This window comes from Bubalus bubalis, chromosome 9, assembly GCF_019923935.1.
Source record: "Bubalus bubalis isolate 160015118507 breed Murrah chromosome 9, NDDB_SH_1, whole genome shotgun sequence".
NCBI lineage: Eukaryota > Metazoa > Chordata > Mammalia > Artiodactyla > Bovidae > Bubalus > Bubalus bubalis.
The window spans coordinates 37,718,200-37,735,510 of record NC_059165.1 but is presented as its reverse complement, the minus strand read 5'-3'; the positions used below and the strand labels follow the sequence as shown (position 1 = coordinate 37,735,510).

General features: G+C 35.9%; 1 protein-coding gene across 6 annotated transcripts in view; it reads right to left on the bottom strand.

Annotated features, from left to right (window-relative positions):
* Positions 1-17,311, bottom strand: part of GABRB2 (gamma-aminobutyric acid type A receptor subunit beta2) — a 288,144-nt gene that overhangs the window by 131,334 nt on the left and 139,499 nt on the right. For all 6 annotated transcript variants that reach the window (XM_025292289.3, XM_025292290.3, XM_044947361.2 and 3 more), the window contains exon 6: positions 6,916-6,998. In XM_025292289.3, the coding sequence (XP_025148074.2) occupies positions 6,916-6,998 (83 nt within the window). The remainder of the gene's footprint in view (positions 1-6,915; positions 6,999-17,311) is intronic.

Below are 17,311 nucleotides of genomic sequence, written 5' to 3'. Positions count from 1 at the left end.
CTTCCTCAAGGGAAATAGGCCTCTCCTTTACTTTTTTCTGCTACTGGTTCTTCAAACTCCATGGTTTATGTGTCACTCATATTTGGTTTTCTGGTTGCTAAATATCCTTCTTAAAATGCTGTGCCTCTAATTGAGCATAATATCCAGGCATAATTTAATAATGATAATAATGATGCTGTAATGAGAACAGCTGCTGCTGATGGAAAAACCAGGACTAAACATTGCACAAAGATCTCCGTTTTCATTATTTCATCACAACAAGGTATCAAAATATTATACAGATGAGAAATCATGGCTTAAAAAATTTAAGTGCCCTGATTCACGAGCTTGAGGAACCATACCAGACGGCACTTAGATTCAGTGAATGTCCTCTCATCCACCATCCCCCAAGAGCTCAAAACCCTATCTGAGCACCATTTCCTATAACACCTACTGACATAAGATGTCACTAATTTTCACTTTGCTACTGCTGTTGCTAAGTCACTTCAGTCGTGTCCGACTCTGTGTGACCCCATAGACAGCAGCCCACCAGGCTCCCCCATCCCTGGGATTCTCCAGGCAAGAATACTGGAGTGGGTTGCCATTTCCTTCTCCAATGCATGAAAGTGAAAAGTCAAAGTGAAGTTGCTCAGTCGTGTCTGACTCTTAGTGACCCCATGGACTGCAGCCTACCAGGCTCCTCCGTCCATAGGATTTTCCAGGCAAGAGTACTGGAGTGGGGTGCCATTGCCTTCTCTGAATTTTTCACTTTAGGAGTGGAGAAACACAATGCTCTCTTTTTTCTCTAAGTTCTTAATTCTATATGTATATCTACTGAAATAGATATAGATATACTGAAATAGACCAGCACACAGCATAACCTGGATCCAAAATATAAACACTTGGAGATGGATTTCTCCTTTTTATTTGACAATTAAGTTTCACTGCCTACATGGTGATAAATATTATTAGGTCCCATTTAGTTCAGCAAATCCAATTAGTTCTACAGAGCTTCTCCATCCCTCTAAATTTAAGAAAAGTTGTAAAGTAAGCACAGACTATCCTGACCTTCTAGATTCCTCAGCACTTTATTTCAGGGCTTGCCTTAATCTTCCTTTAAGATCTTAAAAAACTAAATATTTCATCTTGGTATCACTTTTCACTAATGTGGTTTTTATATTCACATATGTATTTAAACAATATCTATCTTCCTCATGATAAAGAGGAGCAGAGCTACTGTCTTTGTTTTTCACTAGTATGCCTTACGAGTTTATTACAATAATACCTGGTAAATAATTACTGCACAATTAATACTTAATGAATGAAGAAAGTATTGAGTGGAAACAAGCATGAATGCATTAACAATAAACTCAATCCTAATATTCTCCTACTCCAAGCCCCCCAGAATCAAGTTATATCCTTCTCTCTGGAATGGAGCCAACATATTAATTATTGATAAGGAGACAGGTGATAGTGATTTAGTAATGCAACTATTAGGCTCATTAGCATTTGAGAGAGGAAGGAAGGGAAGTAAGGAGAAGGGTAGAGACAGAAAGAGCAGATGAGTATCTAGAGTTTGCTTAACAGAAAGAAATAATAAATAAGGTGAAATGTCAGGCATCAACTTCACAGTTAGTTGTTTAAGAGATAGGATCCTAAACCTGTTTCAATAAGATTGGTTAACTACCTACTTATAATGACATCTTGTAAATTACTAATATAACACTGTCTTATTCTCTATAGCAAAGATTTGCTACCTGATGAAACATGAATGCACTCCGATTTTTCATAAGGATAGACTGCTCAGTTTTTAAAATAGGGATCTTCCTGTTAATCTAGTTCATACAAAATCTAGTTGCCACATCACTACAGATTAATTGTGCCAATCATTAGGTGCATAAACTAGGGCAAATCACTTTACTTCCTCTCGTCTCTTTCTGTAGTTGTAAAGATAGAAATAGTAATACATATATTATAGACATTAAACTAAAGTGCTCACAGGTGACAAAGAAGATTATTATATAATCATAAAGGTGTCAATTTATCAAGGAGATATAACAACTGTAAATATATATGCAACATCACAGCACCTTAATATATAAAGGAAATACTAACAAAACTAAAAGGAGAAATAAACAGGAATACAATAATAGCTGTGGACTTCAATTCCCCACTGTTAACAGTGGAGAGATTGTCCAGACTAAGAATCAATAATGAAAGAGTGGTTTTGAACAATACTATAGAGCAAATGGACCTAACAGACATACAGGACAGTCCACCTGAGAGCATCAGGATACAGCTTCTTCTCAAGCATGCACAGAACATTTTCTAATATAGATTACATGCTAGGTCACAAAAGAAGTCCAACAAATTCAGTAAGATAGAAATTATATCAAGTATCTTTTTCGACCACAATGGTATGAAACTAGAAATCAGTAACAGGAAACTCACACACACATGAAAATAAAACAACTCAATCCTAAACAACTAAAATATCAAATAACAGACCAAAAGAGAATAAAACATTTCTTGAGGTAAATGAAATAGAAACACAACAAACTTACGGAATGCAACAAAAGCAATTCCAAGAGGAAAGTTCACAGCTAAAAACACATGTATGAATAAAAAAAAAAATAAAGTTCTCAAATAAAGTACCTTGAAGAACCAGGAAAAGAAGAAAAAATTAGGCTCAAAGTTGGCACTATAGAGAACAGGACACCAATGAAAAGAAAACAATTATAAATGAAAAGACTAGCAAGATTAAGAGCTGGGTATTTGAAAAGATTAAAAAACTGACAATTGTTAACTAGACTAACCCAGAAAAAATGAGAAAGGGCAAAAGTAAACAAAATGATTAATGAAAGAGAAGACATTCCAGCTAATACCAAAAAATACAAAGGTTGATGAGACTTCTATGAACAACTGTATGCCAATAAATTCAACCTTGCCAGTAAGTTAAATAACCTAGAAGAAATGGATACATTACTAGAAACATACAGTTTACTAAGACTGAAATGAAGAAATAGAAAACAAAAACAAACCAATTATTAGTGAGATCAAATCAGCATTGAAAAACTTCCCAACAAAAGCCTAGAAACAAATGCTTTCACTGGTGAATTTTACCAAGCATTTAAAGAATAATTAATGCCAATTATTCTCAAACTCCTCCAAAAAATTAAAGAGAAAGGAATGCTCCCGAACTTATTTTACAAGGCCAGGATTACCCTGACACCAATGCTAGATAAGGATACTGTAAGAAAAGAAAACTACAGGCTAATACTCTTGACATGTATAGATGCAAAAATCCTCACAGAATAATGGTAAACCAAATTCAACAGCCCACTGGAAAAATCATACACCATAAACAAGTAGGATTCATCTCTGGGATACAAGGATGTTTCAGCACATGCAAATCAAAATGAAAGAGAAAAATTATATGATTAACTCAACAGATACAGAAAAAGCATTTGAAAAAAAAAATCAACATTTTTTTTTCATGATAAAAACCTTTGTCAAATTAGGTTAGAAGGGATGTATCTCAACATAATAAAGGCCATTATATAATAAGCTCACAATTCATATCATACTCAATGATGAAAGGATGAAAGCTTTTCCTCTAAGACCAGAAATAAGGGGTCCACTCTCACCACTCCTATTCAACACAGTACTAGAACTCCCTGTCATAGCAATCAAGAAAGAGAAAAAGAAATAAAAGATATCAAAATTAGAAAGAAGAAAAAATGTCTCTATTTGCAGGTGGTATGATCTTTCACATAGAAAACCTTAAAGATTTCCAAAAAGCTGCAAGGAAACAAATTCAATAAAGCTGCAGTACACAAAATTAACATTAAAAAATGAGGTGCAATTTTATACTAGCAATGAACTGTCAGAAAATGAAATAAAGAAAACAATCCTATTCGTAATAACATAAAAAACACAATACTTAGAAATATAGACTGTTTAATCAAGGACGTTAAAAACCTGCATAATGAAATCTGTAAGACACTGATGAAAGAAACTAAAGAAGATGCAAATAAATGGAAAGCTATTCTATGTTCATGAGTCAGAAGAATTAGTATTGTTAAAATGTCCACTACCCAAAGCCATCTATAGGTTCAATGCATCATTTACCAAAATTTCACTGAAGGTTTTACAGAAATGGAACAAACAATCCTAAAATTTGTATGGAATGACAGAAGATCCTGAGTAGCTAAAGCCATCTTGAATAAGAATAATAAAACTGAAGATATCATACTCCTGATTTTAAACTATACTATTAAGCTATAGTAATCAAAACAGAATGGGTCTGTCATAAAAACACACATAGACCAATGGAACAGAACTGAGAGTCCAGAAATAAACCCTCACATTTATGGCCAGCTAATATCTGACAAGGGAGTTAAGAATAATCAATAGAGAAAAGTCTCAGTCAAAAAAAGGTGTTGGGAAAACTGGAAAACCCATGCAAAATAATTTATATCACAGAAATGCAAATCAAAACCACAATGAATAACCACCTCACACCTGCCAGAATAATCATCATTAAAAAAAGACAAGAGATAAGTGCTAGCTAGCTAAAATGCGAAGAATAGGGAATCTTCTGTACTAATGATGAGAATATAAATTAGTATAGTCACTATGGAAAACAGCATGGAAGTTTCTCAAAAAATTAAAAGCAGACCTACCATATGATCCAGTAATCCTGCTTCTGGGTACATATCCAAAAGAAATTAAAGCACTATTGCTAAGAGGTTCCTGCATGCACAGGTTCATTACGGCATTCTTCACAATAGCCAAGACATGGAGTCAACCTAAATGTCTACTGTTAGGGTGAATGGATAAAGAAAAGGGGACACACACATACACAATGGAATATTATTCTTCTATAAAAAGGAAATCCTGCCGCTTGTGACAACATGAATGAACCATGAGGGATTTGGTTAAAGGAAATAAATCAGAGAAAGACCAATTTTGTATGATCTTACTTACATGTAGAATCTAAAAAGAACTCATAGAAACAGTTAAAAGGTACAAACTTTCAGTTATAAGGTGAATAAGATCAGAGTATCTAATCTACAGAATGGTGACTATAGCTAATAAGGCTGTACTATGTACTTAAAGTTGCTAAGAGAGTAAATATTAGAAGTTCTTCACACACACACACCACCCCCCTCATAACTATTTGAAGCAATGAATGTGTTAAATAACCTCACAGTGGTGATCATTTTGTAATATATACACATAACAAATCATTACATGGTGCATCTTAAGCTCACATAATGTCATATGTCAATTTTATCAATTGACAATATGTCAATTTCTCAAAAAAGTTGAAAAAAATCTCTATCATTCATCAGGGTAGTTGTGAATTGAAAAAAGATAGGTAAAAGCCCCTCTATCAGACTTAAACTTTCTAAAAGTCTAAAGAATTATCATGTTAATTTTAAATATTCATGTCAGAACCATATGACATGGAACACTTGTGTGTTGACTGCATTATTTATTAGGCATCATCAGTATTTTTTAAAATAAAAAGACCTTGTTTACTTACCTATGAGGGTTGTGAAAGGCTCAAATGAAATAATATCAGTACAAATGCTTTAATCATGTATAATTATGATTATTTAAAATATCAAATTCTACCACAAAAATGCTCTTACCACAAAAATTCATTACTAGTACACAACAACAAATTTTTTTCAAATTATCCTTACATCACCTATTTGAAGCAACCAAAGAATCAGAACTTTGAGGAACACTATTCTCTAAACTGTATCATAAGTTATGAAAACACAATGGCATTTGAAAGATATCTACATAACAAACGATCAAAATCCCAGAGACCAATTTCATTAAATACTTCCTTGTAGCAAAGATCTAATGTGAAAACAATGATGACTTGGAAATACAAGTATGAAATCAGGCTTTCAAAAAGTACATGTAAATTTAATTATCCCTCGAAGTTATTTTTTGAAATGGGCAAAAATACCAGGAATGTGTCATAAATGCTGTATTTCTGCTCAAAGCAGTGATTTAGAGTTGCACAGCTTGCCAAGGCTTGACTTCCTCCGAAAGGCAGAGGGTACAAGGAAAGTAGTCAAGCTGCTCATTATTTGGAATGCTGGATATAAAATCATCAGCTTCCAATTGTCTGATAGGGTGAAATATAAAAACACCACAAAAAATTGGCAGAGAAAAAAAGATTCAAAGTCCTAGTCCACCTTAAATGGCCTCACTGTGTGACCTCTGAAATGGTAATGGGTTATGAAATCAATGTTTTAGCCTACACAAAAGTGTAGGTAGCTGAATTGTCAAGAAGGATGCTAAAACTGTGGCCTAGAAAAAGCACCAACACTATAAACAGGTCAGCACAGGAAACAGAATACACACATGCGTCAAACTTGCTCATCATATAGCCTTCAGCAAGAATATAAAATACATTTTAGACACTGAAAATAGTTTCTCGAAACAGAAAACAACCCACTGAGCCACAATGTATGAACACATTAACTAATTCAGAGGCCACCTTTACTCTGCACTTGCAGAGATAATGTTTGTAAAAGGCAAAGACAATTAGGACACCTTGTATCATCCTGCCATCTCCACCTATTTTCCCAAGCCTGTTGCAGCTCTCTGCACCAATTCCATATAATAAATGCCCAAAATAACCATTAGTCTCTGTTCAGACTCTTAGCATTTCCCTTTAATTGCTAGATTACTGCTTCCTTACACTTCTCTCCTGGAATTTAAGGATGAGATGAAGAGGGTGGCAGCATCATTGAAGGAAGACATTGCCAGTGCCTCCCTCCACCAAATTTGGCGTGCTAGCACAAACCTAGCAGGACTGTGGTCTGAAATGAATGAGGGTAGGAAATCTACGCCCAAGGAGAACCTTAAACCCAAGTGCAGTCTAGCTGGATTCTCAGAAAAACTTACAACTTTCAATTTCCAAGGTGCAGTTTTGTTCATCCAGTGGGTACCGCCTCAGGTCCATCATACAGGCAGCTGTGGTTGTGATTCTAGAAAAGAAATATCAGTGATACATGCTATTAGCTGGTCCATGACTGAGCTGGAAAAATTAAGTCCCAAAGAAGATAGCACTGGGTCTCAAGGAGCCTGATTTAGCCTAATCTCTAACAAAAAGAGTGCTACAACTTTGGATAATCATTTTCCCTGGTGGGCCTCATGATGCTTTGTAAATTAAACAGAGTGTACTAAATCAGTATTCTCCCAAGATTTGGCCCATTACCTACCTGGTACCCCAAATCACCTGGAAGCATTTATTAAACAGGCAGTTTCTATTCTCCAGAAGCTCTTATGATGGAATGGGGCCATCCCAGGACTCTATTTTACAAGCATGACAGGTGATTGAGAAAATCAATGTGGCTCTCAGTCTTCCACTCATGTTTGTTTTCTCCTTCTTTTCTCAAGATCTTAAAATCAAATTTCCCAACAATCTCAGCTTTGGTCCATCATTTTTGACATTTCTATACAGAGTGTAGTGCTTTGCAAGTGTGTTAGTATAATACACAATAAGCTTTTCATTGGTCACCTAATTTGCTCTGTCCTGAATAATCTTTCTCATAGCCCTTTAGAGAGTTTCCTCCTATTGGTTGGAAGGATTATTTATCTAAAACAGACAGTACCTTTATAATTTATCAGGGAGAGTTGTATATGTCTCCAGTGTCTTTATATTTCTCTGTCATCATTTTTCACTAACCTCTCTTTTCACTAATAGAAGACCTACTAGAAAGAGCCAAAAAACACACAGTCCTAAGTGATTATCAGTATGGTTTCTGATCAATAAGGCAGCATAATGTTATGAAAAAGCACACTTTAAAACACAATAGACAAAGGTATGAATCCTAATTCTGCCTCATTAACACTGAGATATACGTCAAGATGGTTAATATCTCCTAACCAACCTTAGTTTCTTTGTCTGTAAAAAGGGGGCATTTTAATAACAATAATAATTACCTAACAGTTTCTGGATGAAGTAATATAATAATTTATGTAAAGAATATAAAAGAGGACCTACACATAACAGGCCCTTTACATCTGGTAAACAAAACCAAGCGGAAAAACTGGTGTTAAAGTTGATGAACTTTGGCATACTCTACTCTGAGAGGCACTATACTTGTGTGTTGGAAACAGAGAAATAAATGCAGCCCTAGCTTGAGAGAAACAATCCATAGCTAGACCTTTTTCAATAAAAGGTCACGGGCATTGGGCTTCCCTGATAGCCCAGTGGTTACAAATCTGCCTTCCTATGCAGAGGGTACAAAATCGATCCTCTGCTGGGGAGATAGGATCCCACATACCTCATGGACAAAAAAAAAAAAAAAAAAAAGAGAGAGAGAGAGAAAAGAAGAGAAAAGAAAAGGTTTTGAGCACAACTTAGACAAATAGTTCAGGTAGACTGAACCTATGAAATTACTTGATCAGGTTTAAGTGTCTTACTCCTGGTTGTAGGATGAAACGCATAAGTTATTGCAAGTAGTTCCTGACTCTTTAGTTTGATTACTGCTTCATTAAGGTTTGTGCTTTGCTAATTTTTGCTTTCCTATTTAGTCATAAGTGAGCATCCTATGACTGTTATTCATCTTGGACTCCTTCCTCTCCTTTACCAGGAGGATTCTCTGCCTCAACTCCTCAGCCATCTGCCTTCTTCAGCATCCATGGCCCCATTGCCCCACTTCCATGTTACTATAGGATCTCGGTCTCTTAGTCTCTCCATCTGCCTCCCTATTATTCATACAACAGTAAGACACTTTAAAGAGACAGATAGGATTCTACCACTCCTCTTCAAAATTTTTAGAGGCTCTTCCAAAAAATTCCCAATCTTGGCTAAGACCTACTATTACCTGAATAATCTAACCTTTTCTTCTCAATATGATCTTATACCAAGTCGTCACTCACTATTTCCAGTCTTCACATCTGTTCTCTCTGCCTAGAATATGAATTTCCCACCCCCGATACTCACAAAGCCCTATATTTTCCTTATCCTTCATCTCAAAATCACCTCTTCTGAAAGGGATTTCTTAAGTAGTCCACCCAAAGTAGCTGCCTTAACTCAAGCTCCATCTTAGCTATTTATTTTCTTCAAGGAATTATTACAATCTGAAATTATCTTGCTTGTTTCTATTTTGTAAGAATGATTTTTCTCAGTAAACTTTAAGCCATTTAAAAGCTGAATTTTTTCTATTTATTGTAAGGGAATCAAAAGGGATCTGTTGAAAGGATAAAGACATGAATTATAAAATGAAGCACTTGGTTTTGCTGTGCATATATCTTTCTATTTGGGGGATTATTTTATTGCATAATTTCTCTTTTTTAAAACATATAATATGTCTTATGTTTTAGAGATTCATTTTATATTTTTAACAGTAAGTAAAACTGAATCTACTTATTAAATTATATAACTAGTTAAAGAGTTTACTCTACTATTAAACTGATTGTTTCTGCTTTCAATGGGACTGATCAAATGTCTATAATTTATTATTTTATAAATTATAAAAATTATATAAAACTTTAACACTCACATTTGCTCAGGGTTAAAAGAGGACAATTTATTTTGGTTATGTGATACTTGGCTACATTTTTCACTGGTCTACTGTCTTTTTTTAACATGTAGATGTAACTGAATTACCACTAACATAGAGGAACTTGTATTGTGTAGAAGAGAAATTGTCAAAGGAAATAAAATTAGCTACCTAGTGGGCATACAAATTCTCATGCTATTTGAGTAAAATAGCAGATACAATCTTCATCTTGATACACTAGATAAAATTAACTTTGGTTGATAGAATGAACACCAAACACATGAAAGGTACAAGGGCATACATAGGATAAAGAGGGACAGTCAAAAATAGATGTCTGACTGTGTAGGTGAGGTGAATTTTGCAACTGCTACTGTAATATGCTGTGGTTTACACTTTCCACTGATGCATATTCAAGGCAACTAACATCTGTGAACACTAGGGCTGTGAGCAAGAAAAATAAATTGACTAATGCTATTGCAGAAGCAATTGGATTTCTACTTATGCTTTAAAAATGAAGTATTAGCAAAGTGTTTTTCTCACATCAACAACATTCATATTCCCACTGATGTTTCACTTTTTTTTTTTAAATGTTATAGCATACTTCATAAAGGGCTTCCCTGGTGGCTCAGTGCTAAAGAATCCGCCTGCCAATGCAGGAGACAGATGTGGGTTTGATCTCTGGGTTTGGGAAGATCCCCTGGAGAAGGAAATGGCAACCCACTCCAGTATTCTTGCCTGGGAAATCCCATGGACAGAGCCTGGCAGGCCACAGTCTATGGTGTTATAAGAGAGTCAGACTTGATTTAGTGACTAATTGACTAAAAAACAACAACTTCATAAAACTAACTAAAAATATATATAAATGTTTTCCAGTTGATGTTTATAAGCATTTGTATCTCCTGTTGGGATTAAAATAGAAATTCTGTAGCCAAAACAATCCACTTGGAATCCTGATAATACAGAAAAAGATGAGTGACCAGGGACAAGCCACTTACATGCTCCAATGCGTGGTTGCTTCTGAAACAATGAACTAAAAGCCTGCCATATTGCTTTATTATGAGATGATAAAAGTAAGAAAAAAATCTGTGACACTAAATGTTCTTCATCTTTTGTTATTACTCACTGCTAATGAGTAGACACAGTGATAACTCATTTAACCAGTAGCTACTTGGTAGTGGACATATGTATGTTTGTATGCATGAAGAAATGTAGAATATTCACACCCTTATAAGCAAAGCAGAGCTATGATATAAATCATGTCCCAACATATAAATATTCAAAGAGTCATTATGTCATATGTGTATATGAAATTCTTATTAACAAATTTTAAGACAAAGTACAGACTGAACTGAACAGATGTAACAAATCTGCATATTTTCTAGGTGTTTTATGAGATCAGAAACCACATCTATTTTTATTTGTATCTCAAAAACCTTGCCAGGTGCTGGCCTATGCCAAGATTAAAATAAAAATAATAATAACAACAACATAAAACAAACAAAACAGTCAAGGTCACAAGTATTCTCAAACTGAGGATTTTGAAACAATTCTCTAATATAAGTGTCTGATTCAATTTATTTTAAAAATTCCTAAAACAAATGTGAAGTCAAAATCATCCTTACAGAAGAAGCCACCTTGGAATAAATTTTATTCAGAAAAGCTCAATGACCAACATCAAAATCTATTCCTTGGGACACTGATTTATAACAGAGCTACATTTCTCTAAGAATAAGTCAACAGAATAAATATAATTAATGGGTTTTTCATGAACCTGCCTTTCTGAATCCTGATAAACATCCTTAACAGGCCTTAAATTACTCAGCATCATTACATTTTAAAGAGTCTTTGAAATGTAGCTAATAACTCATTAGGCAGGTATCCTGGTTAAGTTTTAAGACCATTGGGAAAAATATGAAGACAGTCCAGTTTTCAGTCAAAGGAAACAGTCAATGATGCCTCCAAAATGAAGATTGAGGCAATCCTCTATAGTTAAAACTGGAAATGTGTCTTTTTTGGGGGGCTGAATAATAATGCATGACGAGAGCTACTTTTGGTAGCACCCCTGAACTCCAGAACTTTGTCCACCTCATGCGAAGAGTTGACTCATTGGAAAAGACCCTGATGCTGGGAGGGATTGGGGGCAGGAGGAGAAGGGGATGACAGAGGATGAGATGGCTGGATGGCATCACCGACTCGATGGACGTGAGTTTGAGTGAACTCCGGGAGATGGTGATGGACAGGGAGGCCTGGCGTGCTGAGATTCATGGGGTCACAAAGAGTCGAACACGACTGAGCGACTGAACTGAACTGAATATTCTAACTGGGCTAAGAGATCTTTAGATAAACTTTTTATTCCTCAGCCATTGGGCACAGTTATCCAAAAGATTTATGTCACAAAATACTGACACAATGCAGGAAAACTAAATATGTAACAAAGCATAAAAAGTCACTAGAGGCAGCTATAAAATCAAGAAATACAACTATGCCAGTATTTCATATCAAAGACATAACAGACATTTTAAAGTGTCATTAACTGAGATTTACTGATGCTAGTTTATCATTCCAAGTTTGAATATGATCTAAGATAGTTATTAAGTGATAATAAATGCCTTTGCCCCTCAGCCAATAGGAAATAACTCAGAATCATCAATGTGACACATGGGGTCTTTCAGCAGATTGTTCAACAGGGGCTTTTAGGAGCTAAAATATATGGTTAATCATGTGCCTTAATATGTGAAAAACTTGTTAGGATTTCAACCAGAGATTATCAAAAAGTGACTCTGAACTTTTACTTTGATCTATCAAGATAACATTCCAGCTGTTCCACCAAAAAAAAAAAAAAAAAAAAAAATTCAGCATCTTGGCATATTTTTTAAAGAAAATTAGCTGCCTTATCCCCAACTATGTTCAAAAAATAATGTTCTAACTCACTGCATGCTTGTACTTTGTTCAAAATATACATTTACTTAAACACACAACTTATTCTAATTACAAGGGACAAAAAAGGAACCTCTGGGATTAGTAGGCAGCATTAATAGAGAAAAATTAGGATGTTAAAAAGGTCAATTATCAAAAAACACATTGATATTTTTGTATGATTAAATATGTATTATGAAAATACATATTTTTCTAGCTGTAAAACAAACATTAAACACGTCCAACTATGGGGGAAAATTCCAATTACTTTATTTCAGCATAAAAGTATGAACTGAAATTTTGAGAAGTTCTAAAGATCTCATCTGAGTCACTTCCCCTGAAAGTACTTAATTTTTTTTGTTTTAATATCTCCAAGAAGACTTGACATTATTTTGTATCTTACAACTATTCCAGTTGGGAAACTAATGTCTTACATATACCCCGTCTTACATGTTCTTGTTTTTTGTAGAGAAGACAGAACACCTATTGCAGGAGTCAGCTGACCTCAGCTCTGGTATTCTCGATAATAACATATCTCAAATTAATTGATCTCTTACTATGTTCCAGACACCATCTAGTATTACTAAAACATATCATCTTATTTAACATGAGGAGTGTCCTATCATTATTTCCATTTTACAGATAAGAAAAATCGAGACACAGAACGGTAGAGTGATTTTCTCCAAAATTCACAGAGGGAGTAGTGGAGTTGAGATGTAAATCTAGGAAGTTAGTCTCCGAAGCCCACACAGGTAACTACCAGGCTATCACTAACTAGGCAGGTTGATCTTGATGAAGTCATTTAGCTTCTCTGGAGGACTGGCCAATTTCTTAGATCCCAAGTGAGCTTGGAAATTCTACAATGCTGTGAAAATATATTACATGTTCTATGACCCCATATATTTTGTAATTTTGTTTTACCCACACATTCAAAGACTGTATTTCACAGCTGTTTATTCTGTTTTAGTCAATTATGTAGATTAGCCCACCCCAGACATGCAAACACAGGCCGCTCCCCTAGGAGTCCCACTTAATATTCTCTCCCAATTGAAGGTCTCCCACAGCATTTTTCTTCTAGCCTATGCTTTTGATTTATCTCCATAGAGGCCTTCTGCTTAAATTTTAATCTCCAACACTCATGCATAATTGTTTTTAAAAGTTCTTTACAAGTCCTCCTGTAGAGTCACATGGGCTACTATGCTCAACTTTGTAATCACCAAAAAAAGTAAGATTGCTAGCAATCATGCTACCATTTGACAAATCGTGCCTTTCAGACTGGAGCTATTTGTACTCATCTGCAGCTGTTGGCTTTCTGTGACTCCTTGCTCTTTTGGAATCTTATTCTCTGTAAAGATACCCTGCACAATAAAGGAAACACAGGTTTCTGCTACAAATTCAGGGATTACAATGAAAGACATTTCCTTAAGTAACATGCCTATGGAATCCAAACAGCAGTATCTCAAAAATCTCATTCTGTAAGCATATAAATCCTAATCAACCAAAATGTTGATACAAACATACCCATCTGTAGTCAGTCCCGTGTTTATCAAGATTCTCCATATTACATTCCTGGTGGTCTTATCCACAAACCCTTTGCTTCTCTCATAAATGAGAATATCCATTCTTCGATCTAGATTAAATCTTAAAAGGATTCTGACCCTGAGGGGGAAAAAAAAATCTTTTTTTTTTTTTCTCTTTTATTTTTTGATTCACAACCTAACAACTGAAATCTGGCTTCAGATCGCTATAAGAAATTTAATTATACAAGAGCCACTTATCACTGGGAAAGACATATAGCCAGGACTCTAATTATTTCAACAATGATTTCTTTTTAGTTTGTTTTCACAATTTAAAACAGTGTTTAGATATGCCAGATACTTATTGTTGCATTTAATATTTAAAATAGTTTCTTTTTATTTATGACACATTAGAGACATACCATTTCAGAATAAGTTCACCAGTTTTATTCCAGCCCTTTATTTATTTATTTATTTTTAACAAAATGAGAGGCTCACAGCTGCTGATCTATAGCTGGTCAGTGACTGACTGAGGTTATAACCTCAGACGGGTCTGCTGTCACTTCTCCCACATCCAGTCCCGTATAATTTTAAACTGTAAACTACACATGCTGGAGGTCTTCCTTCATTTCTCCAGCTCCACCCTCCACCCTTAACCACCAGGCTAGATTGTGTAGACTTCAAAACTTCTCTGACTTCCGGCTGGATTTGGTCAATGGGGAGCAGAACAGGAGTCTGTGGAGGGGGAAAGTGAGAGTCTGGGAACTGTACTCCAGACCCCATCCCCAGGAACTTGTGAACAGGTCCCATGACTATTCCCTCCTCTCGCTCTTGAAGTCTAGGATGCAAGGGAACAGATGGCAACCTGCTGATCCTATCTCGGGGGTGGGCAGGGAACGGTTCCTTCTCTTTATAAATTGACTCCTTCTCTTTGTAAATTACCCTTTTATTACAAGTCATCTCAAATTATCCCATTTTCACTAAGGCATCTGTTTCCTGTTGCACCCCTAACTGATAGAATGTATTATAGAAATGTATTTAAAATCTGAAGTTCCTCTAGCTAGGCTGTCAAAAAAATTAGAAGCATATTCCATTCCTGGGTCCTTTTATCTTAGGATTTTAGGGATGTGGGGATGAAGTTTTCCTTGTACTTAAAATGAACTGCCTCCTTCCTATGATTCCAGTCTCAGTTCACTGGAGCCTACCCAAAAAGCACTATCTCTCCACGCCAGCCAAAGCAACCCTTTCTCCCCTACCACTTGTCACTGTCTCATTTAATTTTATTTCCTTCATAATACTTATCATAGGATTACCCTGGCAGTCCAGTGGTTAAGACTGGACTTCCAACTGTGCTTCCAATGCAGTGAACTCAGGTTCAATCCCTGGTCAGAGAACTAAGATCCCACTCATTGTGCTGTGCAGCATTTTTTTTTTTTAAACAAAATAACATGGAGAAAATACTTAAAAAGTACTTATTATTACCTGAAATTAGTCTGTGTATGCATTGGCTTATTCATTACCCTCTGTCTCCCTAGTAGACTCAGAGTCTATGTTAAGCTGGGTTTTTACAAAGTAGATCCTTAAGGATGCTCACTAGGGATCACCATCTGTGAAAGCAAGAAGGAGCTGGACAAAGGAAAATGCTGATGCAGGATGCTAGCCCAGCAACATGGACGTTCTGACCAGAGTACTGCCATGAGAGTTACTCACATGAGACTGAAATGACCTTTAAACCACCTCCCTCTTCCACCATCACTACATACACACACACCTTCCTTGAACAGCTGGCATCTGATGGTTGAGAAAAAGATACACTCGATTAAAAGGTCAGTGGGAAACATGTTCTGAGGTTGATCCAGCCTCCAACATGCCCTCACACACATTTTCCCTGCAGTACATGGTTGTAACTGTGATCACCTAAACCAGTAAGTAAAAGAGATTTTACTGTTTTTGCTGCTGCTGTTATTTTTCGAACACAAAAAATAAATTACTCAAAGCAGCCTCCTATCACATACTGGCAACTCAGCTTGCACTTATGACTCCAACAAAAGCTACCAACAATGCCATCTCAGACTTATCTGCCACTCATCTCTAACTGCAAAAGATTTCCATCTCAGTGGCATGTTTCCTATTTAAGTCTTTTATACAAAACAGGTACCAAATACGCAGGAGAATGTTTCACACCATTAGAAACCACACATTTGTGTTAAAAACTTATACAGCGCTTCATGTTAATTATATTTCAATGGAAGTGGAAGAAAATAATTAAAAGTAAATAAAAAGTATGATATGAAGTATAAAAAGATGAGAAAACACAAATTAAACCTGAGGATTATTACCTATCTAATCAGCAAAAACATTAAAGAAATGATAATATTCAGTACTACACATTTTGCAGGGAAATGGACCCTTTCACACATGCTACCAGTAGAATTATAAATCAGAACACTTTCTGGATGACAGGCTTTCTGTAACAGAGAAGAGTGGCTAGCATAGCGTTCGTTGATCTTCTCTAAGTTTCGAATACACGGGGGCACAGAGGTCAAGAACAGAGGCCTTGGCAGTGACGGGTGGTGCTGGGCTCATATCTTGGCACTGCCTCTTGCTGTGTGACCTTGAGCCAACATATAAAGAGGAGCTGCTATAATACAAAAGGTCCTTTTGAATGCTGGACAATTATTTCTTCAGAATTCTAAGGAGGTATGACCCTGAGCATCCCACAAAAAAGCAAAAGACTTTCTTCTGACTTGAAAAAATCATCCTGATTCTTCAGAAGCTTTTAGCTACTTAGGATGAAGTTTTGAAGTGGGAGTAGAGGGTACCTGTGGATAAGATCAACTAAAAGGTGAAATCCAGAGAGCCCCTTATAACTGAAGACTGCTGCTGCTGCTGCTGAAGACTAGTTTAAACAAAAAGTTTAGAATTTAAGATGGAAAAAAAATGTCTTTAAAAAGTTATCCCCACACATGTCTTGTGATGCAGCGTGGTTAAAGAAAACAAGAGAAAAAGAAAAAAAAAAATTGTCTTGTACCCAAAAGATGATACACTGAATAAGAAGACTGTGTGTTCCTGCTCAGTCATGTCCAACTCTTTGCAACCCCATGGACTGGAGCCCGCCAGGCTCCTTTGTCCATGGAATTCTCCAGGCAAGAATACTGGAGTGGGATGCCATTCCCTTCTGCAAGGGATCCTCCGAATCCAGGGATCGAACTCAGGTCTCTTGAGTCTCCTACAGTGGCAGGCAGATTCTTTACCACTGTACAACCTGGGAAGCCCAAATAAGAAGATGAGCTGACTAAATAGAGAACTGAAGCAGAGTGAAGTGAACCATCAAAAAAATAAATAAACCCTGGGGTT